The sequence below is a fragment of the Malaclemys terrapin genome, chromosome 5, assembly GCF_027887155.1.
Source record: "Malaclemys terrapin pileata isolate rMalTer1 chromosome 5, rMalTer1.hap1, whole genome shotgun sequence".
Lineage (NCBI taxonomy): Eukaryota > Metazoa > Chordata > Testudines > Emydidae > Malaclemys > Malaclemys terrapin.
In genome coordinates this window covers 53,147,660-53,175,550 of record NC_071509.1, presented here as the reverse complement: position 1 = coordinate 53,175,550, position 27,891 = coordinate 53,147,660, and the positions used below count along the sequence as shown (strand labels likewise).

The window sequence follows — 27,891 nt, the reverse complement described above, 5'->3', positions numbered from 1 at the left end:
GTTTCACTGCAGATGGATTTGCCCGAGAGGCAGCCGAGCGTCTCCCTCTAGAACCCGACGGCAGGAGCTCGCGCAGCGGCCGTCAAACCTCGGGGAGAGCGCTCGCTCGCATTCTAGCCCGGCCAGGCTCTAACGGCCGCTGAGGACACTGATTTGAATACGCAAATAACCGTTCTCATGGTCCCGCCCACTCCGCTGTGCCTAAGCGGAGACCGTTCTAAGCAGCCAAATAACTGCTCGGGCTCGCGGCCGCTTCACACCGAGGTGCTACAGCGCCAGCCAAGGGGGGATCTGCCCTGCGGCAGGGACAGCGCCACGCGACCCCGCCCCTCTGCAGGGCCCAGCCCTGACACACCCTTCCCCGGGGCCGCGAGTGGAACCGGCTGCATCGGTGGGGACAGCGAGTGCCACCCCCACCCACCCGCGTGTGTGCCATGCAGGTGAAAGCTGAGCCTGACTCGGAGACGGCAGCCGCCGACACTGCAGGCGGACTGGGGGTGGGGGGTGAGCCCAGCTGGAGGAGGGAGGGTTGGGGTGGGAGAGCTGAGCTGAGCTGAGCTGGGGGCGTGGAAAGGGGAGGAGTGAGCGAGCCGGACTGGGTGGGAAGGGGGAGGGGTGGGGGGAGCTAAGGGGTGGGGGTGGGAGCCACCTGTATGCAGAAGTCAGAGTGGGAGCTTCATGAAGGTGAAGGAGCTGGGGGAAGTGCAAGCCGCGTGCACCCACAGGCAGGGTTAGGGGGAAGATGTGTAATTTCAGGCAAGGGGGTGTCCGACATGCAGCGGTGCTGTGAAGATGCTGTTGGGGAAGCTGGATTAAAAGGGTGACGCTGGGGGATGCTGAGCAAGATGTGAAGCTGTACAGTGGTATCAACGGTGTGGACGGATTTGTATGAGCAGATGTGTGAAGGTTAGGGTGACCAGATGGCAAGTGTGAAAAATCGGGACAGGGGGTGGGGGGTAATAGGCACCTATATAAGAAAAAACCCCAAATATTGGGGCTGTCCCTATAAAATTGGGACATCTGGTCACTCTAGCGAAGGTGTGAAACTGCAGCCAGAGGTGGGGGAAGCGGGAACTGGGGAGGGAGTGTCACAAAGATGTGGACACTGGGCGGGGGGGGACTGGATGGAGGTGTTGGGTGTGCTGGTTTTCAGGATACTCAGGACTATGAGCCAGCTTGTTACCCACTGCCTCTAGTTGTAGGGATTCTTGCCTATGGTGACTGGAGGTTAGCTCCCTGACACCACCAGCCTTAAAGCCACTCAGTCACCCTCCTGCAGGCTCTTCCAGCAATGTCTTTGCCTTGCAGGTTAACAAGAGGTGCGCCCCAGTCCCTTTGTCTGTTTGAAACATTCCCCTGTGGTTTCCAGCCCCTGGTACTGGCTACTCACAGAAATCCCAGATTCTCTGCTCCCATAGGAGCATTGTACCCTCAGTTTATGAGTTTTGTATTAAATCATCATTCCTGTATAACACACTGCACTTATGAGCACTTACAATAAAATCAAAGAAGGTTTATTTAAGAAAGAACAGAAGTCCCATTGGAAACATGAGTGTGATGGAAACAAATGGTTGCAATACAAAACAAAATAATAAAACAAGAACTAGAATGTATACTTCTAGTTAGTTACCTTTCCTATCTAATAAAGCAGCAGTTCTCAACCAGGGGGCTGGGGCTCCCTGGGGGGCCTTGAGCAGGGGGTCTGCCAAGCAGGGCCGGCGTTAGACTCACTGGAGCCCAGAATAGAAAGCTGAAGCCCCAACCCCGCCACCCGGGGCTGAAGCCGAAGCCTGAGCAACTGAGCTTTGCGGAGCCCCCTGGGGCATAGAGCCCTGGCCAATTGCCCTGCTTGCTACCCCTTAACGCTGACCCTGGTTTTTATATGGAGAAAAACTGTGTTATGGAACAAGTCGGTCCTGGAGTTTTTATAGCATGTTGGGGGGGAGGCAGAGAGAGAGAACGGCTCAGAAAGGAAAAGGTTGAGAACCTCTGTAATAAAGTAGGTTTTTACCCCAAAAGTACAGTCTGTGGCAGAGATAATAGACTGGATCCTGGTTAGCCATTCTCGAAACACCCCTGTACTCAACAAGCTGGCTCCTTAGTGAAGGGATACAGAGTGTCTTTCTCCACGCTGATATATTGAATCAGTCTTTTGTCTTTATTCAGAGACAGGATGATCCTCTGTCTAACATTCCTTTTTTCCTCCAAGTGGATTTGATTGTTTGTAGTTGTCATGGTTTTCCCTTGACAGTTCTGGGATGGATCAAGGACAGACATTGAAGCTTGCGTTACATCACTGGCTGATCAGGAAGGGGTGACAACTCCCTCCCACTTGAATGGGCCATCAGCAAAACATATAATTCCGTGATAACCAAGTTGTATTTCAGTATCATAAGGCAAAGTTTTCAATATAGTTACATTATTCCTCAAATATTACCCATATGCACATCTTGCAATGATTATGCATATTGGTAAGTTTTAAGATTTCAGTAGAGATCTTACATGCTAGCCTTCATGAGAGGTCAGGGCTACGATAATGGTGCCAACATGAGAGGAAAGAACAGAGGAGTCCAGACACGGATCCGAGAGTTAAACCCTCGAGCCTTTTTTGTCTCATGCAGTTCTCATTCATTGAACTTGCTGGTCAGTGATGCAGCATCGGCTTCTAGTGAGGCTGCTGAATTTTTTAATGTAATTCAAAGCATCTATGTAGTTTTCTCTGCATCAACTCATCGATGGCAAATTTTGAAGCAACAGCTGGGAACATCCTCTCTGACACTGAAACCACTGAGTTCCACACAATGGTAAAGTCGAGTGGAGGCAATAAAACCTATCGAACACCAAATTGGGAAGATAGATGATGCCATAGTTGCCATTATGGAGAATAATGCTATGACAGGAACTGTTTGTGGGAGAAGAGTGGCAGAGGGAAATGGAATCACCAGAAGCATACATAACTTCAAATTACTGTGTGGCTTAGTGTTGTGGCATGACATACTGTTTGAAATAAATGTTGTAAGCAAGAGACTCCAACGTGTTGACCTTGATATATCTGGAGCAATGGAACAAATGGACAAAGCAAAGTCATACCTACAGTCTTACCGGTCAGATGAGGGATTTCAAAACATTCTGAAGAGTGCACAGAAGTTGGCAGAGGAACTTCACACTGAAGCTATTTTCCCACCCATTCAAGAATACAAGAGTCACCAAAGAAGAAGACATTTTGATTACGAGGCACTGGATAATCCCATAAGAGATCCCAAACAATTCAAAGTTGAATTCTTTAAGTAGGTGCTAGATTGTGCAATACAGTCAGTTGAAGAACGTTTCATGCAGCTCAAGGAACGCAGCAGTATGTTTGAGATGTTGTATGATATTCCAAAACTCGTCACTATACCTGAAGAAGACCTACACCAGCAATGCAGGGCACTAGAGACAGTGTTGACACATGATGACATGCACAATATTGATGCGAGTGATTTAGGTGATGAACTGAAAGCCCTTTCAAGTTTCATTTCAGCAGGATCAACTCCAAAGGATGTTCTGGAATATATGTGCACAAATTAGATGACCACTCTATTTCCAAATGTTTTTGTTGCTCTACACATACTTCTAACACTTCCTGTAACAGTTGCCAGTGGAGAATGCAGCTGCTCCAAGCTGAAGTAAATAAAAACACATCTACGCTCCACAATGACACAGGAGAGGCTGGTCGGCCTTGCAACCATCTCAATAGAGCATGAGCTGGCCCAGACTGTGGACCTTCAGCAGGAAGCAGTTCAAATCTTTGCAACCAAGAGGGTATGGAAAGCACCACTTTGATTATTCAAACAGATAAAAATGCCAGTGTTTACTATGCAAACAAGAAAAGTTACATTTGCTGTTCAGGCGTTTGAAAGTTAAGTGTTACTTAAAATTTTTGAACAAGGCATTTTAAGTTGTAAGTTCTCCTTTATTGGGGTAGGTAGCCGAGCAGTACCATGAGAGGAGTAGAACAGGAAGAAGGCAGAATTGAGATCTTTCAAAGTTTTGGCCCAAGCGAGGGGACATGGGGGAGTCATTTGAGCTCCCTGCCTCAGGTGCCAAAATATTGTGGGCCGGCCCTGCTTGAGCACCATTTCATGTCATCTCTACATGAACACAGAAGAGGAATTTTGAAGATTTAGGAGTGGCAGGTGTGTAGTAGTGGTCCATGCAACTCTCATAGAATCTTCATTGATAAATTGGAGAGAGTCCATAGAAGAGCCATGAGAATGATTGCAGGATAAGAAAACATGCCTTATAGTGAGCGATTCAAAGAGCTCAATCTGTTTAGTTTAACAAACAGTAGGTTAAGTGATGACTTGATTTCAGTCTGTAAGTATCTACATGGGGAAAAAACATTTAATAATGGGCTCTTCGGTCTAGCAGAGAAAGGTATAATATGATCCATAGGGTGGAAGTTGGAGCTCGACAAATTCAGACCGGAAATAAGGTGTAAATTTTAATGGTGAAAGTAATTAATAATTGGAACAATGAAAATTTTTGACAATTTTTAAATTAAGATTGGATGTTTTTCTAAAAGATATGTTCTAAGAATTATTTTGTGGAAGTTCTATGGCCTGGTGTTATAGAGGAGGTCAAACTAGATGATCACAATGGTCCCTTATGGCCTTGGAACCTATGAACGTGACATCTCAGGGGGCTGCAGCCACTACTATAATCTAGCTTTGCAAGTACTCAGTGCCCAGCCACTAAGATGAGGGAAAGAATCCATCCTTAAAACCCTTGCATTGGTTCCCATTACCAAATCCTTGTATTCAGATTTTGTACTAAGAACTACAATTTCACTCTAATGGTTAGCTGTACCACTTGAAATATCAATTTTTGTATTTTTCTTCCCTTCTTTGAATTTAGTCATTTTGTCATGAAGTCTTCCAGCTATCCTAGCAATTTCTATTAGCTTTTCATATGCAGCTGAACTGTAAGTGAGGATTTAAGAATAAATGACATTTCATCTTTCTGCTGTGACTAAAAATTAGTCTGATTCATGATTTCTCAAGTGGGGTCTAAAAGCTCACGACTAAAATTGAAGTAAATGGGAAAGTAAATGACAATTTTGACTGTTGTTGCTGTATATTCTAAAAAATTTAAATCCACTTTCTACCTTTAAATACTGACCAACAATGAATCAATGAAAATATCTTTAGTGTTTCATTTCTATTCTATTATCACATTTTCTCCACAAAATTTCTAGTATTGTAGGAAAATTACACTAATATTTCAGAAAAGAACAAAATGTGTTGGGTTATTTAAGTTATAACCTACATAGACATAATAAAAAGCTGCTCAGATATCAGCAACTGATAAGGAGCCAAATAATGGAGCTTTACCTGTAGAGAACAAGGAAAACAACAAGCCTAGAAGAATGAGCCAAAGTTTGTGAGCAGGCAAGGGGCTAAGCTTGAGTGGCATCATCTCCTTCTCTCCTTCCAACTTCACAGAGGCACATATGTAAACTTGGAAAAATTAGATTTTTATTAGTAAACATAGATTTTACCACACACACACACACACAAATTAATAAAAAAAAAGTTTCCATCAATAACAGAAATGTATAGAAAAACAAAGTAAAAAAAATGCTGCTTGAGAACTTATTAGAGTTTGATTTAAGGATATTTACTTTGTATATTCTGACGTGATGTTGACAATTGGTATTTTAATGGTTATCAAGCTTTAACTTTTTGAATCTCAGTATCTACAGTCAATAAATATTTATCGTGTGACCATGATCCATAATATCCCACAACTATGAAAATGTAAATTGATTAAAATAGAAAAGATTGCTTAAAAATAAAAATGTATATTATCCTTCAAAATTATATTTAAAAAAACCCACAAAATCAAAATCTGTCACACCTACACATGTATAATCTATTCACATCCGGATGGTCGTAGATGGGTTCAGAGTGGGGCCTGAGGAGAGTTGTTCTCTGTACCATCACTCCCCACCAATTCCATGGAGATTTCTTCATATAGGATAATGCTGACCCTATCAATATGATCTTAGACTCACAGATTTTAAGGACAGAAGGGACCATCATGATTATCATGCACATCACAGGCCCCAGAATCCCATCCACCCACTCCTGCAATAGGCCATATAACCTGTGACTGAGTTACTGAAGTCCTCAAATCTTGATTTAAAGCAGTGGTGGGCAACCTGCAGCCCACGGGCCGCACGTGGCGCGTCAGGGTAATCCGCTGGCATGCCTCCAGGCAGTTTGTTTATAGTTGCATGGCCACCCGCAGCTCCCAGTGGCCACGATTTGCTGCTCCCGGCCAATGGGAGCTGCGGGAAGTGGCACGGGCTGTAGGACCGTCAGGGCCGGCCCACAACATTTTGGCACCTGAGGTGGGGAGCTCAAATGACACCCCCATGCCTCCTTGCTTGGGCCAAAACTTTGAAAGGTCTCAATTCTGCCTTCTTCCTGTTCTGCTCCTCTCATGGTACTGCTCTGCTACCTACCCCAATAAAGGAGAACTAACAACTTAAAAGGCCTTGTTCAAAAATTTTAAGTAACACTTAACTTTCAAATGCCTGAAACCATGGCCTCTCCACTTTGTCACCATTGGGGATTTCATGCCAGTAATGTGTTGGATGGAAACTTCTATTTTCATTGTGTTTGCGGAACATGAAGTTTTTCACTTGCTATGGCCCATGCAGTACAAGGAAGTCCCTCAGGCTACTGCTCAAGTGGGTCCACAGTCCTGGATCATCTAGACTTAAGGAACTAAACTCAGCAGCAGCTGTTTCTTGCGCCTCCACCACACTCTTCACTGATCTACAATTTTCTTCAGGAATGTGCATGGTTACATCCATCTGAGATGGAGATATGGATGGTGCAGTAGCTGCCAGGTCACCTGCACTCTGACTAACTGGAAGATCAGACATCTCCTCACCACTCACATCCTCACTGGGGCCGGAAGGCTCACCATGAACATTTGTGTCTCTGTATCTCAGGAGAGCTCCTTCCTGCTTAGATAGAAAAGCTTCCTTTGCTTTCTTTCTTCTTCTGAATGCTGCCCCAGAGGGGCGTTTTCTTCTTTCACTCATGACTGCGGTTCTGTGCCCGCTATAGTGGCTCTCAACACTCAATTGAAGCGGACGAATAAGCAGGCTGGTAGCAGAGCCTGAGTGAGGGAAGATATCAGCGTCTTAATGGCCTACCTGGCTCCTCCTACTTCAGTTGACTGCCTGTTCTCCTCAAGTGGGTTCAGGGAAGCAGCAGGAAACAGGAAGCTCCCTGAGAAGCTGGTGTTAATCAGTCCAGGCTCCTGGGGGTGCTAGAGAGGTACATAAGAGGTACATAAGCTCCTCCTCCTCTCTGTCCCTGCAGCTCCTGCTGCTTTCTGTTATTCCCTCTCACCTTTTCTCCTGCCTGCCTGTTATGTCTCTTGTGCCCTCCTTCCTCCAGCACAGCACTCCACCATCACTGTGCATCTAGAGCAGAGAGAATACATATGCACCAGCAGCAGACACAGTTTTCTACACTCTGGGTCCTAGTGGCGCCCCCCCACAGTCTGGCACCTGAGGCTGCCGCCTCAGTTCTCCTCATGGTAAGGCCAGTCCTGTAAGGTTCTGTGGAGACTCCCTGTACAGACTCTCCACTTTCTTCTTCTTGCCTGCTGGTACTGTCTTTCTGTCTTTCTTCGGGGCTTTCTTAGATATATATTCCCCTAAGCACTAAAGGAATGATTTCACCCTTAGCAAACTTTAATATATATATATATATATTAGCATATATCTGTGGGATTTTAGACTGACACACCTTTGTGGAATGGTTTATGAGCATTTACCCAACAAGCAAAAAAATTAAATAGCATTCATTATGTGAAAGCTCTTGTGTAGTGTTCTTGTTCATATGTATCATATATCTTCCCGGGGATTGCATGTTGGTTCAAGTGAACAGTGTTTATGAAGCACTTTTTTGTATAATCTTTTGTCTTATATGTTAAAATAGTACTATTTATTTCCACCATAAAACTTTGTGGCATTTACAAATAAGGTAGTATATCAGAATCAACTGTACATGTTTTGATTAACTACCTAATTTAGAAATCAGTTATGACAATAAGTGAATATTTTCTTGTTGTCCATATCTGAAGATATACATCAGTTGTCCTACTCGGATATTCCATCATTCCAGAATAAATCGCTATAATAAAGAGATGCTTCTGATAGCAAAGATAATCTCAATGAAATAAAAATATAATTTGTCAAATTGCAAGCAGTTTCTTTCTGTTGAGTGTCCCGTTGATGTTGCCATATATTTTTAGAATTCCACATTCATGTGTTCTATATTATAAAAAGGAACCATTTGTCATAGTATTTAGGGTGGCTTCTTAATGTTAATACTGATTTAAAAGAAAGTTTTATTTTTGTTTTCAATTTTCTAAGCTTGATTTTACATTTCATATTCATAAATTCAATATTTCCTCCTTAGCAATCAATACAGAAGTTGTGATATCAATTCTCTCCTGAATAGAATAGTCCATGAATGTACTGCTGTGTTTTCTTTGTCCAGGCTTGGTTACAATTTTAACTTATTCTATTGTAATGTCATGCCCTATCAAAGTGCAAAAGGGAACATATATGTCAAAGTGCAAAGTGTTTAAACAAAAATATGAGAGTAGATTAACCTTTTGAGTTTTGTTTTGTTTCATAATTTCAAAATAGGATCCAAATGAAGATACGGAATGGAATGACATATTAAGAGATTTTGGAATACTACCTCCAAAAGATGAGCCAAAAGATGAAACTGAAGAAATGGTTTTACGTTTACAGAAAGAAGCAGAGGGCAAGTAAAGTTTAAAATTTATGCTCTTACTATAGCAAAGTATGAAGATCTGAGGATTCTTCAGAAACATTTATCATGACACAAAAGTTCTAACGTAATTCCACTCTTAAAAATAGAATACTTTGGTTATTTTATTTGGTAGTGTTTTTTTATTTTTAATTTTCATTTATTTGTGTTTGGTTATTTTATTCAGTCAATATACTTGTAAAATAACAGAATAATAGCACAATAAAATATACAGATGTGCTAATAACAAATGTTACCGTACATGGTATGTAAAATGACAAATCAACAATTCACCATTGGAAAAGGAAAACCTACTTTCGGATTTTACCACACAGGGTGGTTGACGTAAGCAATATTGACGTTCAAACAAACTACTGATCAGTTATCTACCCACACAGGCTGGTAAGAACAAAGGGGATCGAATCAGAAAATCAGTCTTCAGAAGGAAAATATGTCTCAGAAAATTATCTTCTTGTAACTGCTTTCCAGTACTCCAAATTCCCCATGTGTTTTGTGTATCCAGCACTGCAAAACAAATTTTTACACAGTGTATGTGACCCAAAATAATAAGGGCAAAATTTTCAAGAGACCTCTGAATTTGTGTCTACTGCTTGGCACATCAAATATTTTCATTCCCTATTACCTTGGGGCCTGGTTTGCATGCCCACATCTATCGTGCAAATGCTTACACGTATGTTTAACTACATTGCTCTACAGCCAAAATGCTTCCGAAATAAATGTAGTCAAATTTTACTAATTGTGAGTCACTGAGAATGAAAATGATGCTTAAAATTGTTGATTGGCTCTAGTTTTCAAGATATGCTATTGGGTCAGTATATACGACCCTTGACTTGGGAATGGCGGAGGATAAGTGAGTTATAAAGGGAAGGGAACTCAACTTAAACCAGAAATGACTAAAATACATCTTTGACTGGATCTATGAATAAATCTATGACTGGGTTTGGACAGTACTTGCTTTTTAGGCAAAACAATGAATGATGCAATCTGAAGCTGGTATTGCGTCATACATGATATGAATTGCATCATGTTATTCCTAGAAGTCCTGGATGATGCAATCATAACGAAGCTTACATCACTCTGCTGAACAAATTGCCCTATATCAGCTCTAGAAATCATACAGTGTCGTGCTCTCTTATTTGTCAGTGTTTGATTTTGCAAAGGGACACATTTCTGTTTAGCCAAAGTGAGCAGAGATGCCGCGTACTTGTGTGAACAGTGCAGATAACTTCTGCTATGTTTGTGGTGAAGTGACTTTTGCATCACAAAAGCGCAATATAACCACTAAGGTTAAGAAAGCCTATCAGCTTTATTTTGGCTGCAAAATTGGAGATCAGGACAAGAGGTGGGCCCCACACATATGCTGCAACACTTGTGCAACAAATCTTCGCCAGTGGTTGAACAGGAAAAGGAAATCTATGCCTTTTGCAGTGCCAATGATTTGGAGAGCACCAACAGATCATACCAGCAATTGTTACTTCTGCATGGTGCCTCCAGTTGGGAAAGCTGTGTCAAAGAAGAAAAAGTGGACTGTGCATTATCCAAACATTCCATCAGCTATATGCCCAGTACCCCATGGAGAAGGACTGCCGGTTCCTGATGCACCAGAATCATTCTCATTTGAGTCAGATGAGGAAGAGGATAAAACTTCTGGTCCTGAACCATCAATGTCACAGGACCCACATTTTCTCCCATCCTCCTCCTCTGAACCTCACCTCATAACACAAGGAGAACTGAATGACCTCGTCAGGGATTTTTTGCCTTTTGTTTCATAATAAATTTTATTTATATAACCCTTTTGCTGATTTTTAAAGTGTTACATAAACAGGACAGATGAAATATTATCATGTAAAGCAACCATAAACACATGAAAAGACCTAGGTTTACAATTTATGATTAAAACTCTACTATCTACACAATATACATAGACATAAAATGTAAAAACTTAAATATCTTAGAAACAGTAGCCAATCAGTTGTTTTAATTGTTATATTTGAATTCAGCACATCAAAATACATAATAAATAGCACATTTTATCTCTGAAGCAGACGCCGTCTCAAAAATTGTAGACCAGTGCTATGTGCCAGGAAGTTCAATAAGACTACTCATTGTGCTGAGTTAAACACATTTTAGTATTTGCAGGATTGGGGCCTAGGTAGTTACGCTTATCTAGTCAGCATGTGCAGGGCCGGCTCCAGGCACCAGCCTGGCAAGCAGGTGCTTGGGGCGGCCGCTCCGGAGTGGGGCGGCACGTCTAGGTATTCGGCGGCAATTCGGTGGACGGTCTCTCACTCCCGCTGGGAGCAAAGGACTTCCCGCCGAATTGCTGCTGCAGATCGCGATCGCGGCTTTTTTTTTTTTTTTTGGCTGCTTGGGGCGGCCAAAACCTGGAGCCGGCCCTGAGCATGTGTACCCAAAGCAAAGATTTAGAGTGCCTCAAAACATCCACGTGCACAACTGCTAGTGCCAGTGTAGAGAGTGCAGGCTCAATTCTGCCCTCTTCCTCAGCCCTGTTTGATGTAGATTTTGGGAGATTGTCAGGAAGCTATTTACATTTCCCTGATTCTGTGCCAGCCATTCCTAGCATGAGTTAGAGCAGTCTAGGGATCTTATCTCAGTGGAAGATTCGTGGAGTGGAGCAGAATTATGTCATGCCCCTGCCTGGTTCCCACTCTGCCTCCTCCAACTCCCAGCATGCCATTTACATTGGTGGTGGGGATGCAGCTAGTGTAGGAGTTAGCTCAAGTTGCTTTATGACCCTGGGAGTTCCCCTGTTGTAAGGAGAATTCTCTGTTGGTCACTTCTGGCCAAAATCCAAAGACTTTGTGTTACCTGAAAGATGCAAAATGGCTGGAACAAAATGGGAAATCTGAGGTTCCTCTGAAAATTTAACCCCAGAACAGACATAGTTAAATCCACGAATTACCATGTTATGTTGTGTCATGCTGTCTGAGAGCAACATAATATGAAAATGACAAAGCATATAAAGTAACTTATAGTTACTCAAACTTCAGTTGTTTTTCTCTTTCTTGCACAAGATTGCTCCAGAGTTGGCCAAATTTATAGGTGAGACTTGAGGTGTTTTTCAAACTGATATTGCTCTCCTGCCTGCATCTAAAGATTCTGTACATAACAATATTGAAATATGCATAGTTTTTTAGTGGACAAAAGCTGATTCATTATTTGGCTTGTTCTTTTTAGTGAAACCATATGAAAGAATGACACTTAAAGAACTAAATGAAGCTGAAGATGACTTTGATGAGGATGATATGAAAGCTCTTGAAATGTATAGGTACAGTAAGATGTTTCTTGCCATATTCACAGTACATATTGTTATTTAGGATGTTTCACACATATGGGATAAAGAAAAATTCCATCCACAAACTGAAAGGAAGAAAAACTACCTACATAATTATATATTTGAAAATTAAATAGTCAGCTAAAAATTAATGCTCTTAGAAAAATATTAGTTTGCCTTCTGGATGGTATTGATTTGCAGATAGAGTAAATGTTTTAAAGATATATCCTGGCAATAAAGAAAAATGTATGTGTAGTATATTTATAATTAAAGATTCAGTGGTACGGTATTTCATTCACACACTGTAATTACTACTTTAGAACCCTTAGCACATACGATTGAGTATTTTTAAAAGATTTTTAATACATCTATTGTTGGTCCCATATATGCAGAACCTTCTTTTTTTGCCCCTTATCTAGTACCCATTCTATTTGGTTTCCTATTTCTTAATTCAGAAGGATGGCTTTATCTAACGAATAAATATACACAGTATTTATTATGAATGATTATATATAATCTCAAATCCCTGATAAACTATTAATATTATTATACAATGCTTTCTTACATACAGCATGATACAGAATCAATATGTCTGAGCACTTTGGCTTCTGGGTCAGAAAATCATAGAAGCTTACACCCAAGATTTTTAGGGTATAGTCAATTTAGTCATATTGACCCCATGTGTATAGCAAGTATTTTATAGCAATAATTTACAAAGTATACTTTTGCCAAGATCTTTGGGTAGTATTGTGTAATGACTCATAAAAATACAGGGTATGACATTGTCACGAGGTTGCTTGCCCCTTTAAGGGGAATCTGGGCTCAGGTTATCTGCAACAAACTAATTTAAGGAGTCCATCGAGGCAGTTGATTGTATAACAAGTGCTCAGCTCGGTTACAGGGGGGTGCTTACAGAGAGAGAAGCTCTCTCAAGACCATGAGAAAAAATCTCCCAGAGCCCACCAGCCACAAGGGGGAGGACTGTGTAACCCCCGAAGCCAAAGTAAGAGATGTAATTCACATTTATATTGAGTTTAACAAAGTAGAACCAAAGCAGGGGAATTTTGTCGTACATTCATTTGAACTGTGTGGAATTCTTAAAGGCGCCTGAGAGAAGAGAAACTGAGGCAGGAATTACCTACAACATGACACTAGTTCAGTAGGAGGCATGCCTTGCAACAGACATATACAAAATAAATGTAGCAATGTGATAAAACTATCCACTTGAACTAAAAACCAGAATTGGATTTGAACCATGCCCATTATAGAATACTCCTGTACTGTTAGAACTGCTAAAATAGTAGCAATTTAGAAATACTAGACTGGTGTTGGTTTCAAGTGCCTACTGCTATTTTATGATAGAAAGAATTTTAAAAGAATGTTCTCATGAACAGAGTTGTGCACCTAAATTCTTACACATCATGGTAAGAATATGTTAAACATATTTTGTTTAACACTTTTTAAAAGAAAGTCAGCTGCTGACTTAAAACAATGGCTTTGTTTATTTCAATAAATTTTAATAAAAATTGGCCCTTGGCTGTGAATTTTTCTCACTTTCTACATTGTCATTATTTTTATAGATGAAGACTGCCACCTAGTGCGTTTGCATTCAATTTTTCATTACAAAATTGTGCAACAGTAAGGTATTAAACTCTGGGTTACTTTACTCAATACATTATTTTGTTTTCAAAATCATAAAAACATTTTGGGTTTTTTTAAATTTGTGTTGCTTGTCTTCACTGCAGTATCAATACAGACATGTATTATGTTTGTTACTTTAACTTTCTTTTCCTTCATATTTTATATCCTTAATGTTCCTTGATTGATGTAAGTACATATAGTTTCTTTCCTATCTTCAAGTGTTGTCTCGCTAACTAAATGCCAGCACTGAAGCTTTTTAGCACAAAATTATTCCATTAAAACGTAAAGGCAGTCAGATATAGATTATTAAAAAAATTGGCACCACATTTCAAAAACAGTTGCCACTTTTCCAAAATGTACAACAGTATCTATCTAAAAGCAGGACTGAAGTACTAAAAATTGAAAATCATGGTTGTAATATTTCAACTATAAATGATGGTGGGTTTATTCAAAGGAACTAAGAGATACAAAATTTATATTACTGTAAGATAAATTTTAAAAAATTTTACCAAATAATTTTTATTTCTGAAATAGGCAACAACGGTTGCAAGAATGGAAAATTCTTCAGAAAAGACAAAAGTATGGGGATCTGAGAGAAATTTCTGGTGAGCAATATGTGAAAGAAGTCACAAATGCTCAGAAGGATGTGTGGGTTGTAATTCATCTATATAGATCAAGGTAATGCTATGATTATATTTTTTCAAAACTATTTAAGAATCTAAAACACTTAGCAAAAAAAGATTCAAGATGATGAGATGATAAGAAAAACGATATATGCAAAATAGATTATAATATTATTGTTTATTATATCCCCACTTGGGGAAAAAGAAATCTTAGAAAATAAGATTTCTCCTCTGTTGGTCCTCCTTGCTCCATCAGTGCACTACATAGGATTTCTTCACCTTTGACTCACATAGAGGTAATGCAAAAGATTTTTCTTGCTAGCTACTGTTGGCAGACATGAATTGTGCTGGAGGGCAAAAGTTCCTCTGTAGCCCTCCTTCAAGATTCCTCTCTAAGGATTTTGCTGCCTTTTTCTTTCTTTCATTCCCTCCCTCCAACAGATCAGCAGTCTGGTAGGTGAGGGTCTTTCCTGAAGGATTGAGGAAGGTTGGGGATTGGATTTCCCTAATTTAGCAGTTCTCCAAGGAATTCCCTAGTGGTAGCAGTAATTGCATTAGGATTCAGTGGTAAGATCTAAGGACTCAGATGCTGAGCTCTGTGGGTGGGGGAGTTGTTTTGTTTTTTGTGTTTTTTGTTTTGTTTTTTGAGACAGGACATGGCTTTTTTCTTATTACATTGGGAGGCAGTTTCCACTGTTCATTCAATTACCATGAAACAAGCCTTCCTTCCAGGATCAAGGATCAGATCAGTCAAATGGAAATAAATGCTTATTAAAAATAGGGTGTGGAACCTTCCATACTGTCATAATGGCAGACTCCTTTTGCCCTAAGCATCCCAGAGAGGGCCCAAGAATCAGTGCTCAGTCCCTGTCTTCTGATCACCCATAGCCTTTTCAGTTCATTAGCCACAAGGCTTCAGCAGAAGTTCCCAGTCCAGGGACAGTCTAGGATGGGTTTTTTTTTTCCGAATTACAAAGTAAACTATATATCTTATTTATTCTGTCTTAAAAAGAGCGGATCCAGTTCTGGACACCACAAAAAGTTCTCAAGATGAAACTAAGGAAAATAGGAAAAGCAGTCTCCCTCATACACAAATGACTGGAAAAGATAGTGAACTCCAAATGATCCAACCTAGTAAAGAGGAGAGTCATCATTAAGGCTTTCCAAAAGTTATACCAAGTTCAACAAAAGGTCACTAAGTTCTTCTTGATTCACAAGATTAACTTCTTCATTCCTTCCTCTGAACCAAAACTAGTCACTAAAGGAAAAATTCCATCTGTGTGGATGGAATAGGTGCTCCTAAAGACCAGAAGATTGACAGTTTGCTGAAGAGTGGCTTTAAAACTTTCTCCATTGTCTTATGAACATCTCTGGCCTCTGAAATTGCAGCTTGCACAACTGTTTTCATCATTTGCTCATTCCACAGAGAGAGAGACCTTGTAATGATCTGGAGAGAGATTCTAAGTAAAATGAAGTTACATCAAAATAGCACTTATCTTTATAAAGCAACCTGGGATATTACCAGTTTCTTAGCCAGATTGTTCCTTTGCAATACCTAGCTTTGTCTTGAATATGGCTTTGGGCCCCAGATACAGATTCTCTCTCTCTTGGCAACCTCATCCAAATGGGATGAGACTATTTTGAGAATCTCTCATGATAATTTAGCATTCTTCAGGCCTAAATAGGATAGGCCAAGATTTTCAACAGTGGTTGGTGATTTTAGGTGCCCAAATTGAGACATATTAAAGGAGGCTGTTTCTTTTTCCAGAGGATGGATGGTCAGCACTTTCTAAAAGTCAAGCCCATTTGAGAAATCTCAAGTTGTTGGCTTCAACAATACCAAAGGTACTGGTGCCAGATACATAATATGTAGACCAATTTGAGAAAAGAAATGAAAATATGTTTGTGTGTCAGAATTCACTACCATCTGCATTACAAAGGAAGGAAAAAGCCGGGGTGTAAAGGATTCAGAAGAGTATAGTGCACATGCTATTTGAAATTTCAAATTGGTGAAATAGTGAGTAAAATCCATTAGTTTTATTAGAGCTGTCTCAATTCTCATGGAGATGCAGCTGAGGTCTAATGTTCCTGAAGTTCAGATGTATGCCTTATTGTGAAATCTGGAAGATTCATTGGAGCTCCTCTTTTTCTCTGTCAAAATTTCAACAACCTATGTTGAGAATATAAGCATTTGGAAGCAACATAAGGCTTCTATCCAACCTTCTGGTGCCAAGATAATCTTTGTTTTGAAGGCTGGAAGTATGCTAATAGTTTTGCACTGGTAGTTCTGAGTTCACCATCACCCATCCCAGGCAGTTCTTATGGGTTAAAATACTGCAAGCAGGATTGCTATAGGATAAATTAGAGTTGTGATGTTCCCCTCTGGTGTTTCTGGACCGGTGATCTGCTAGGTCACTCCAATCCTTGACTCTAGGAGCCAGCCTTACCCTGCTCCTCTGTGAGAACCCCCACTCCTGGGCTGTTCACGCCTCTGGCATGTAAGCTGCTCCTTGGATTGTGCAACCGAATGATACCAGCCAATATCTCCGGTCCCAGAGACAACCCTAGGAACCTCCGTCTTGCAGTGCCCAGTTATGCTCGCTGGACGCTGCAAGCTTATATGAGTTTGTCAATTTAACAAAGAAATTTAATAGAATATCAGGCTTGGAAGGGACCTCAGGAGGTCATCTAGTCCACCTCCCTGCTCAAAGCAGGACCAATCCCCAATTTTTAGCCCTGATCCCTAAATGGCCCCCTCAAGGATTGAACTCACAACCCTGGGTTTAGCAGGCCAATGCTCAAACCACTGAGCTATCCCTCCCCCTACTGTACCAGGCTTGTTATCCCCAGGGGAGTCTCTGACATGCTTCAAACCAAACGCACTGCTTCAAGTAGAATAAATAAACAGATTTATTAACTACAAAGATAAATTTTAAGTGATTATAAGTCACAGCATAACAAGTCAGATTTGGTCAAATGAAATAAAAGCAAAACGCATTCTAAGCTGATCTTAACACTTTCAATGCCCTTACAAATGTAGATGCTTCTCACCAGAGAGTGGCTGGTTGCCCTTCAGCCAGGCTCTCCCCTTTGATCAGCGCTTCAGTCAGTTGGTGTGTTGTCTGTAGATGTAGGTGGAAGAGAGAGAGAGCATGGCAAACATCTCTCCCTTTTATCATGTCCTTTCTTCCCTCTTAGCACTTCAGTCGGTTGGTGTGGTGTCTGTAGGTGTAGGTGGAAGAGAGAGAGCGCATGGCAAACATCTCTCCCTTTTATCATGTCCTTTCTTCCCTCTTGGCTTTGTCCCCCACCTCCCTTCAGAGTCAGGTGAGCATTACCTCATCACAGTTCCAAACTGACCAGAGGAAGGGGGGTGACTCCCTCGAGAGATTTTTTTTGTTGCTGCCTAGGCCAGCATTCTTTGTTCCTGTGAGGCTGGGCTGGATCTGCCCTGATGAGGTGTGAACTGCCTCTCTGTTCTTGGAGAGTTTTTGCCTGGGCTTATTTTAAGCCATGAGGATACATTTTCAGCCTAATAACTACATACATGAAATTATAACCTATAACATTACTATAACATTACTGTAACAACAATGCTCAGTGCATCATGAGCCTTCCGAAGACCACTGACATGGCAAACTTTGTATTGGATACCACAGTCATTTTACAAGGATGAACATGGGGTTGCTGGGTGTTCCGCCGAGGTACAGAGCATCACAATACTTCTTCTTTGAGTGATGTCCCCATGGGCGCTCCACTGTAGGTGTGGTAGCACCTTTGTATCTGGAGTCGGAGATCTTCAGTAGCAGTGCCTGTCAGACTGCACATGCACACCTCCCCTCCCCCACACTGTGCAGGGTAGTATAAATAGCGCTGTGCGGTCCAACCGCCCTCAGTTCCTTCTCTACCACCGCGGTCTGGAATGGAACTGTTAGCAGACCCACTTAGTTATTTAGATAGTCTCTTGTCTGTTTTTCCCTCTTGTAGTTAGTTAGTTCTTTCATTTTCTTTTCTTCTCCTTCATCCTTAAAAAAAAAATAGTTTTTTTGTTTTCCCTAATTCTCATCAGAGAAGCTACTCCCTCACCCTTATGCCTGGCTCCTCCGGGTGTAAGCAGTGAGTACATGAGGGGCTGCCTTCTCTATAACGGACGATCACGCACAGTGTATCCGTTGCCTGGGAGAGGGACATATTTCCCAGAAGTGTTCCCACTGTCTGGGCTTAAAGCCAAGAGCAAGGAAAGACAGGGACCTTAAACTCAAATTATACCTCATGGAAAAGTCCCTGCGACCAGCGTCCTTACTCCTCACCTGAGACCCCCTCACGCTCAGCAAGGTCATCTGATGACCCCACACTACAGCCGGGATCGACGCTCTGAGATCGATCCATCGGTGGTCGATTTAGCGGGTGTAGTAAAGACCTGCCAAATCGACATCAGATCACTCTCCAGTTGACCCCTGTACTCTACCTCTGACAAGAAGAGTAAGTCAACAGGAGAGTTTCTCTGGTCGACCCCCCCGCAGTGTAGACCCTGTGGTAACTCGACCTAAGGTACATCGACTCCAGCTACATTATTCATATACAGGTCTGATGCATCTTACGCGCATTTAACATGTGCAATTTCAACTTTACGCGGTCGGCAAAAAAAAAAAAAAGAGAGAAAAACAACAATTTAAATAATATACCTGTAGTGCGGGCAATTCTGCTCGCCATTGAACTCAATGGGGTTTTGGCTATACGCAGTTTTCGCTTTACGCGCTAACCGCAGAATGGAACCCCCGCGTAAGATGAGACAGACCTGTAGCTGGAGTTGCATAGCATAGATTGACTTACCGCAGTAGTGTAGACATAGCCTCACTCCCCTCGCCCGAGTAAAAGAAGATCATCCCCTGACCAGGATGACACTAAGAAGAAAGCGGTCCCTCCCTCAGCTCCTGAGGCAGAAAATGCAGGAATGCCGTCCCCAGCTAGATCTGTGGTGCTAACTGCTTCTGACAAGAGGCACAAGGCTGCTCCTAGATTGACTACCTCAGCCCCTGATAGTAAGTCTAAGGACAGTGCCAAGGTGAAACAGCAATCATCGGCATCACTGCCTATTGTGGGCGACCAAAACAAGCCCTTTACCTCCTCGGTGGCTCCGGGTCCCTTTCTGGTTCACACCGATAACACAACTAGTCTCAGTCGCCCGAGCATGCCCTCAAATCCGAGCACATACATGTCTCCAGCTTCTGGGACATATGGCTACAGCTACATTTGTGGTCAAATACGCAAGGCTGCACATGTGGTGTCTTCAGGCTGGCACCGTACCATATATCTTCCTCACAAACACCACATGCAAAAACTCCTGTCCATGCCAACCCAGGTCAAGGACTCACTACTGTGGTGGACGTGCCCCAACAATGTCTGTGCCAGGGTCCCTTTTCTTCAACCTTCATCTACCATGATACTTACCACCGATGCCTCCCTCCTTGGTTGGGGAGCGTATCTATGCAAGCACATTATACAGGGCCGATGGATGCCCACCGAGTCCACCTTACACATCAACCTCCTGGAACTGAGAGCGGTCCGCAATGCCAACATTTCCTACCACTCCTCAGAAACCGGACTATTTGAGTAATGATGGACAATCTTGCTTGCATGTATTACATCAACAGGCAAGGAGATGCCAGGTCCCATTCCCTATGTTCAGGAGTGATTAAGCTTTGGAATTGGTGTATCCATAACGACATCTCCATCTCTGCTGTGTATCTCCCTGGACATCAGAACATGACAGTGGATACACTGAGAAGAACCTTCTTGCACGAACACGAAAGGCAGCTTGACATGAGAGTACTCCGACCCATCTTCCGCCAATGGGGTCATCCCACCATAGACCTTTTTGCCACTCATGAGAACACCTGATGTCCTCAGTTTTGTTCCAGACCAGGCCTGGGACACGATTCAATAGGGGTTGCATTCCTTATGAACTGGAACATCCCACTTCTTAACACCTTCCCTCCCTTTCCTCTCCTGTTCCAAATCTTATTCAAGACACAGGAAGATCAAGCTCTGGTTATACTAATAGCACCGACATGGCCACGACAAGTCTGTTACACGTACCTGCTTCTCATGACACTCTCTCGGCCTATAAACCTTCCCCCAGCATCATGACTCCTCTCTTAGGACAGGGGATGCATTTACTATCTCAATCCTCAGATGCTCCACCTGAAATCTTGGCTCCTTTGTGACTCTGGGATTCGGAAATAACCAGTTCAGATTCAGCAAAACATATCTTGATAAATAGCAGGTGCGATTCTACCAGATGAACCCTATTCCCACAAGTGGAACCGGTTCCAACTTTGGTGTGGTGACAGACAGGTCGATGCAGCCTGTCTCCATTACCTCTCATAATGGACTACCTCCTTCAACTCAAACAGCATGGATTGGCTTTTAGTTCTCTTAGAATGCACCTGGCTGCAATTACCACATTACACTGTCCTGTCCAGGGATATTCAGTATTTGTACACCCCCTTGTCAAAAGTTTTCTTAAGGGTGTTCGAAACCTATACCCTGACATATGTCCCTCCACCCTATCCTGGGATCCCAGCCTAGTCCTATGCACTGTGACTAGACTTCCATTTGAGCCAATGGCAACCTGCTTACTCCTTCATCTAGCAATGAAAACGGCCTTCCTCGTCACCATTACATTGGCATGACACGTGGGAGAAATATCAGCCCTTATGGGATACCCGGCATATACAGTGTTTTATAGGGACAAAGTGATCCTCCATCCCCACCCAAAATTCCTGCCGAAGGTTATAATGTCCTTCCATCTAAATGAGCCTGTACATCTCCCCTCCTTCATTCCCAACCACACAACAATTACCAAGAAGCAGCTCTCCACACTTTAGATGTGAGACGCGCATTGTCATTCTACTTGGATAGAACCAAACCGTTCAGGAACTCGCCACGCTTGTTCATATCCATTGCTGAATGCTCTAAAGGCTCCACTATGTCTAAACAACGCTTCTCTAAATGGATTTCCCAGTGCATACGCCTGTCTTACAAACTTCACAATAAGCAACCACCTGCTTCTATCCGGACACACTCCGCACGTGTGCTCTCAACCTCCATTGCATTCCCCAATAATGTTTCCATAATAGATATTTGCAGGGTTGCCACATGGGCATCCTCTGATACATTCACCCAACATTATGCCATCTTGCAAGATTCCTTGACGGACACCATTCTCAGACGTAAGGTCCTGTCATCGGCGATACCAACCGCTCTGAAGCCTCAACTTTCCAGGTAGGAGCACTGCTTTATAGTCACCTACAGTGGAGCACCCATGGGGACATCACTCGAAGAAGAGAGGGTTACTCATCTTGTGCAGTAACTGAGGTTCTTCAAGATGTGTGTCCCCACTGGTGCTCTACTACCTGCCCTCCTCCCCTCTGCTTTTGAGCTTAACTTTTGGGCTCTACGTCAGAGAAGGAGCTGAGGGCGGTCGGACTGCACAGCGCTATTTATACTACCCAAGCAAAGTGTGGGGGAGAGGAGGTGTGCATGTGTGGTCTGCTGGGCACTGCTATTGAAGATCTCCAACTCCACGCAAAGATGCTGCTGCACCTACAGTGGAGAACACATCTCAAAGAACCTCAGTTATTGAACAAGGTGAGTAACCCTTTCTTGTGTTACAAAATTCCAGGCATGAAGGCCATGGACCAACATGATGTGACCATACCACCATACTGAGATTTTCTTTTAAAATTTGACTCTATTTAGAGTTCTTTTTTAAAAAAAACTTAAACTATCAAATGTAAAACTATGAAACTGAATATTCAAATAAGAGTAAACATGTGTATTAAAATCTCAAATACAAATACTGCATTAAATAGAGACAGACTAAGGTTTATCAGTTGTGAAGGAAAAACAAAACTCAGACACATGGAGCTTATATAGCAGTAATAACCAACAGCATATGTATCATGACATTCATGTAAATATTTTCAGTTTTTATTTCAACAGCCTTTTTCCATAAGACTCCTTGTAGGAGAAGCCAGAGAAGAAATCTGTAGTGGAAGTCCCATTATAGAGCACAATAGAAGCATACTGACTACATGTAAAAACTCTGTTCTTGAAAGGTTATTTGTATGGCTTCTAGTATTTTCTTGCATGTTTCAAACTGTTGTGTCAGAACTTTCATCAAACCTATCCAATTTTTTTTAGCATCCCAATGTGCTTACTAGTTAACCAACATCTCAGCCTGCTAGCCAGAAAGTTTCCAGAAATCAAGTTTATCAAAGCCATTGTGAACAGCTGTATTCAAAACTACCATGACCGATGTTTACCCACAATTTTTGTGTACAGAAATGGTCAGATAAAAGGCAGGTTCATTGGAGTTACTGAATGTGGAGGGACAAATCTTAAACTAGAAGGTAATATAACAAATATGTTCAAAATAATTCTATAGTAATCTAATGTAATTAATAATCCTCAATTCTTAAGATCACTTCTTGGGGTAGAACAGTCTGTTATAGTGTTTTTGTACCATAAACAGGAAAAATTAGGAATTAACTGTTAATAGAAGCTTCTGCATTTTTACTGTAGCACAAATATTAGTACATGTTGATAGCTTGCAATGCTATAGATAAGGTAGATATGGTGGGGATGGCACCTGTGTAACATCTGATCTTTCCTATGAGGGAGGATTTGATCTAAAAAGGGTATACATTTCCTCTTAAGTGTGAGTCCCCAACCCAGTTCCATGGGACCAGGCTACGCAGGATCCTTTTCCATATACCCCCCGTTCCACACTGGGCTGTGTGACCCCTACTAGGAGAAAACCTCATTGATTATCTGATGGTCACTTGACAAGCATTTTTGTCTTTTCCTAAACTATCCAAGCTCCAGTTCCATTAATATATATTCTGCAGCTATTGCAACACTATTCTATCTATCTCTATATTGTAGGTACTTACATGGTCCCCATTTCCATAATATCTGAGCAAATCACAATCTTTTTAATGTATTTATCCTCACAATACCCATTTGAGATAAGGAAATACTATCATCTCCATTTTGGAGGGAAGAGACTGAGGCACAGAAAGACTAAATGACTTGCCCAAGGTCACAAAGGAAGTCTGTGGGAGAGAAGGGTTGTGTTATGTGTGCAATAGATCACTTTTGTGTGGATAAGTCCAGGTTCCTAAAAGCAGAGGGAAAAACAACCTATTGTTTCGATTTCTTGTTCCCGTCCTTAAATATAGTTCTTGGTGTTCTAACAGCACCTCTCTTTGAGACCCTTATGAGAATCTCTCTTTACTTGAACCCAGGCTCATACCCTATGAAGCACATTAGACCTCAGTTATGCAGCAGAGATCCTGGAATTATGCAGCATGGATTCTCTCTCCCTCATGCAGTTCAATCACTGTAGTGTTTTGTTTCACTTTTTATGTTAAATTGAATTTTATTTATACTGCCCAAATTGTTAAACTACCCATATGCTGCACATTTTTGAACTGAAGAAGATCTCCATTGTAGAACTTGTCAGGGGAAACCTGGAGGTTTTGACAGCTGTGAATGGGACAGTTAGTTCTTAGCTCCCCAGAAGGCATGGGAACTAGTTTTGGTTTTGAAGAAGCAGTTGAGGCTTTTGGAACTAGGGAGGGAATGCATCTTTAACTTCCCACTTTTCAGCAGGGGCAGAAGTGACTTTAAGCTTTTGGGGTGGATGGAGCCTTGAAGTCCTTATTCCTCACCCAGCAACTTCCACACCAGTCTTTAATATCAGCAGCACAAAGGGAAGCAGTTTAAAACACTTCCTCATCATCTTCTGCTCCTACAACTTCTATTCCTGAGGGCATTCTGCACCAAAACATTAAAAATTCTGCAAAATTCTGCAAATTGTACTTGTCAAATAAATGTGGAGGCTCCAGCATGGCATTGGGAAGCACAGACCACTGGTTCCACGGAGGTGGGAGATCACTGTGCCGCTCCCCCCTGGGACACAAACTCAGCCATGAGGCTGCACCCAGCCCTGACACAGCGCAAGGACTGGGCCTACCCTAGAAACACTCCAAGGCCCTGATGCTCCATTTGGGCAGGCAGGCTCAACAAGGCAGGATCCAAGTGTTGAGGGGCTTAGTGTGGGGGATCCAGGTGTGGCTTGAGAGGGTTTTGTGTGGGGCAAACTGGGTATGGTTGTCTCAGGTGGGGATCTGGATGCACAGGGGTTTGTTGGAAGGTTCTGGGTGCAACAGTAATGGAACTCTGCAGAGGGGTCCAGGTGAAGGTGGTTGGGCTCAGCGGGTGGTGTCTGGGTGTGGGGGGTATAGAGTTCAGCAGGGGAGTATGGGCGTGGGGGGCTCAGTGGGGGTCCAGATGCTGGGGGAGTGGGTTAGGGGATCCAGGTGTGGGTGGGTTGTAAGGATAGTCCAGGTGCAGGGGGAATGGGGCTCATCAGAGGGGGTTCTGAGTGTAGGGGGTGAGGCTCAGCATGGAGTCAGGGGGTCTGGATGCATGGCGGTTGGGCAGATGGGGGAGCAGCTCCCTGTATAGGGATCCTTCCCCCTGCAGCTGACAAGCGACGGGTTCAGGAAGTGGGGGTGGGAGGAGTTTGCAGAGCTTCCTGCAGCTGTGGGAGAAATCTGGGGGTGGGTCTTACTCGGCCCTGGATACCATGAAGAGGAAGTCCTGTCCTCCTCAGCCACGCTGTGGCTAGCAGCTGAGCCTGGCACAGGGTAGGAGCCACCAGCCGGGTTTTCCCCAGTCCCGTCTCCTGCCCCACAGTGATTTGTCGGCTGCCTTGGGCACCCTAAACATATTGCTGGGGAGGGTCGCATAACTGCTCTTGTGGCTTCCCTTTGATTCCCCATCAGAAAGTCATTTTTATGCAGAGAAGCAAAGAAATCTGCGGGGGACATAAATTCTGCACATGCGCAGTGGCCCAGAATTCCCCCAGGAGTATCTTCTAGTCAATAGATTTGATATGATGCCTGATACTCCAGTCCCAGGCTTGCTTTCTAAACCTTTCCCTTCCCAGTAGGAAGACTACATGGGTCATTTCTTTGCAAAATGGAGTGGAATTACCATGGATCACTGGGTTTTAGAGAGAACCAACCTGGAGAATGTGATTCACTTCCTCTTTGTATTGAATACCAACTTCCATTTCCCCATCCAATTTTAGGGTCATGAGACAAGATATTCTAAAGTGACAAGTGTTTTTGGTGTTCTTTGATTTTTGGGTACACAACTTGGGACAGTCTATGTGGGCCTGATTTTCCAAAAGTGCTGAGCCATCCACCCTGTGAAAATTGAACTTATTTAAGGTGTCATGTTAGGCACCTAGAGCCAGGCACCCAGAATCACTTGTCACTTTAGAAGATCGAGTCTCCTGTTCATGACAGGATGCTTAAAGGAGAGATTTTCTTTGTGGCTAGAAATCACAGTAGTTGTACTTTGTTAGTTTCAAGGCAAGGAGTTCTACTTCCACTATTTTCTTATTCCAAGAAGAAAAGGTGGTCTGTGTCCCATCTTGGTGTTCTGTGGTTCTGTGCCTGACTCTACATTTCAGATTTGCGCTCAGTAGAATTGTTGGTTGTAAGAAATGACAAAATAGGAAAATTTTTAGTTTCTTGGCCAATCCTTGATCAAGCTTCCATTGAATGGAAGGGTTAAATGATGTCCTGGAGTGATCCAGTTTGGACAAGGGCTATTTTCTAAACAACTGTACTAATATAGACTATCACCCCAGCAAGGTTCTATCATAGTTTAACATCGCTTTTAATAGTTGGATGTAGACACACACCAACTCTCTCTGTGCTCTAAACAAGGAGTAAATCAATGGAACTATAAATGTAAAGTTGATGGAAGACAAGAATCAAGCCCACAAATCCTGTTACAATAGTAAGTGTGTTTGAAAAGGATCTTCGATGCGAGGATGATGTCTGCCAAAGGGGTTCATTGGTGAGTTTTTAAGTGGCTGGGGAGACCAATCCTTGCCCTGCAGATTTTCCCACAGAAGTGACAGGTGTAATCTTGGAGGAGACATAGTTGTTGGCTGAAGTGTTGTGCACTTTCTTTCCTTCACTGTCACTTCTCTGTCTCATGAGCACATCAGTTCTCCTCAAAGTGAGCTGTGGCTTGGTGTATGGTGTGGCGCCGCTGTGTTCTGTTCCGCGCCAAGTCCTCCCAGTTTGTTGGGTTGATGCCTCCCTTTTTAAGATGTACTTTCAGTATGTCTTTGAAACGCTTCTGCTGCCTTCTGCGAGCCCTTCTTCCCTGACTTAACTGAGGGAAGAGTACTTGCTTTGGGAGGCGAGTGTCAGGCATACGTACACAGTGGCCAGTTCAGCAGAATTGGTATTTCATGACCTGCGCTTCTATACTGCTGATGTTGGCTGCAGAGAGAACGCTGATGTTAGTGAGTTGGTCTTCCCAGCTGATCCTGAGAATCCTCCTGAGGCAGCACTGCTGGAACCACTCCAGCCGCTTGAGATGTCATCTATAGGTTACCCGGGTCTCACACTCATAGAGAAGGGTGGGGATGACAACTGCCTTGTAAACCAAGATCTTTGTACCTGTTTGTAGATGCCTGTCATTGAAGACTCGTTTGAGTAGTCTTCTAACAGATGTGCTGGCACAGTGGATCCTGTATTCAATTTCTGTGTCAGTGCTGGCTTTTTGGGAGAGGTGGCTGCCAAGGTACGGAAAATAGTCCACATTTTCCAGGGGTTCTCTGCTGATGGTGATTTGTCGAGTTCGAGGAGTAGTTTGTGCAGGTGAGGGCTGGTAGAGTACCTTTGGTTTTCCCAATGTTGAGAGAAAGACCCTGACTGTAATAGCATCTGCAAAAAGATTTAGGGACAAGTATCAAGCTCAACAATCCTGTTACAATAATAACCGTGATTGAAAAGGATATCTAGGTGGTAGAATGCCTTTTTCACAGTAGAGCTTTTATTTTAAGAGAAAACAAAAAGACTCAAAAGGCCTGTAGGTACCCATCTCCATATAATAGCTACTTTTAACATGGTGTTACATGTATGTTTCACTTCTTATAATTCATCTAATCTCTTTTTGGTTGTCTGCTTTGAAAATTCAATGACCAGTCTGGTCCATTAGTATCTGTTAAAAAGCTTTTAACAATTTGCAAATTGTATGTATAAATGCATTTTGTTACAGTATCTTTTTTTCAATTCTCTGTTTTAAGTCATTATTTGTTGTTACAGAGCTTGAATGGAAGTTAGCACAAGTTGGAGCAATAGAAACTGACTTAGAAGAAAGCCCCAAACAAAACATTACAGATATGATGATGTCTTCAGTTAGAAGTTCTTCTATTCATGACACCAACAGTGCTAGTAGGGAAAATGATGAGACCAAATGTTACTCACATAGGAATTTTTAATGGCAGTACTCTGCACTGATGTTTTTATGTTTGGTCAACATATGCATGTTTATTACTGGTTTCATAAATTGAAGCAATGCA

At 42.4% G+C, this 27,891-nt stretch overlaps 1 protein-coding gene across 1 annotated transcript; it reads left to right on the top strand.

The window, feature by feature from the left end:
* Positions 1–139: 139 nt before the first annotated feature.
* PDCL2 (phosducin like 2) lies at positions 140–27,891 on the top strand. Its single transcript, XM_054029640.1, has 6 exons — positions 140–440; positions 8,720–8,840; positions 12,066–12,156; positions 14,338–14,481; positions 22,635–22,843; positions 27,635–27,891. Exons 1-6 carry the CDS (start codon positions 435–437, stop codon positions 27,808–27,810), a joined length of 747 nt encoding a protein of 248 aa, XP_053885615.1. The 5' UTR covers positions 140–434; the 3' UTR covers positions 27,811–27,891.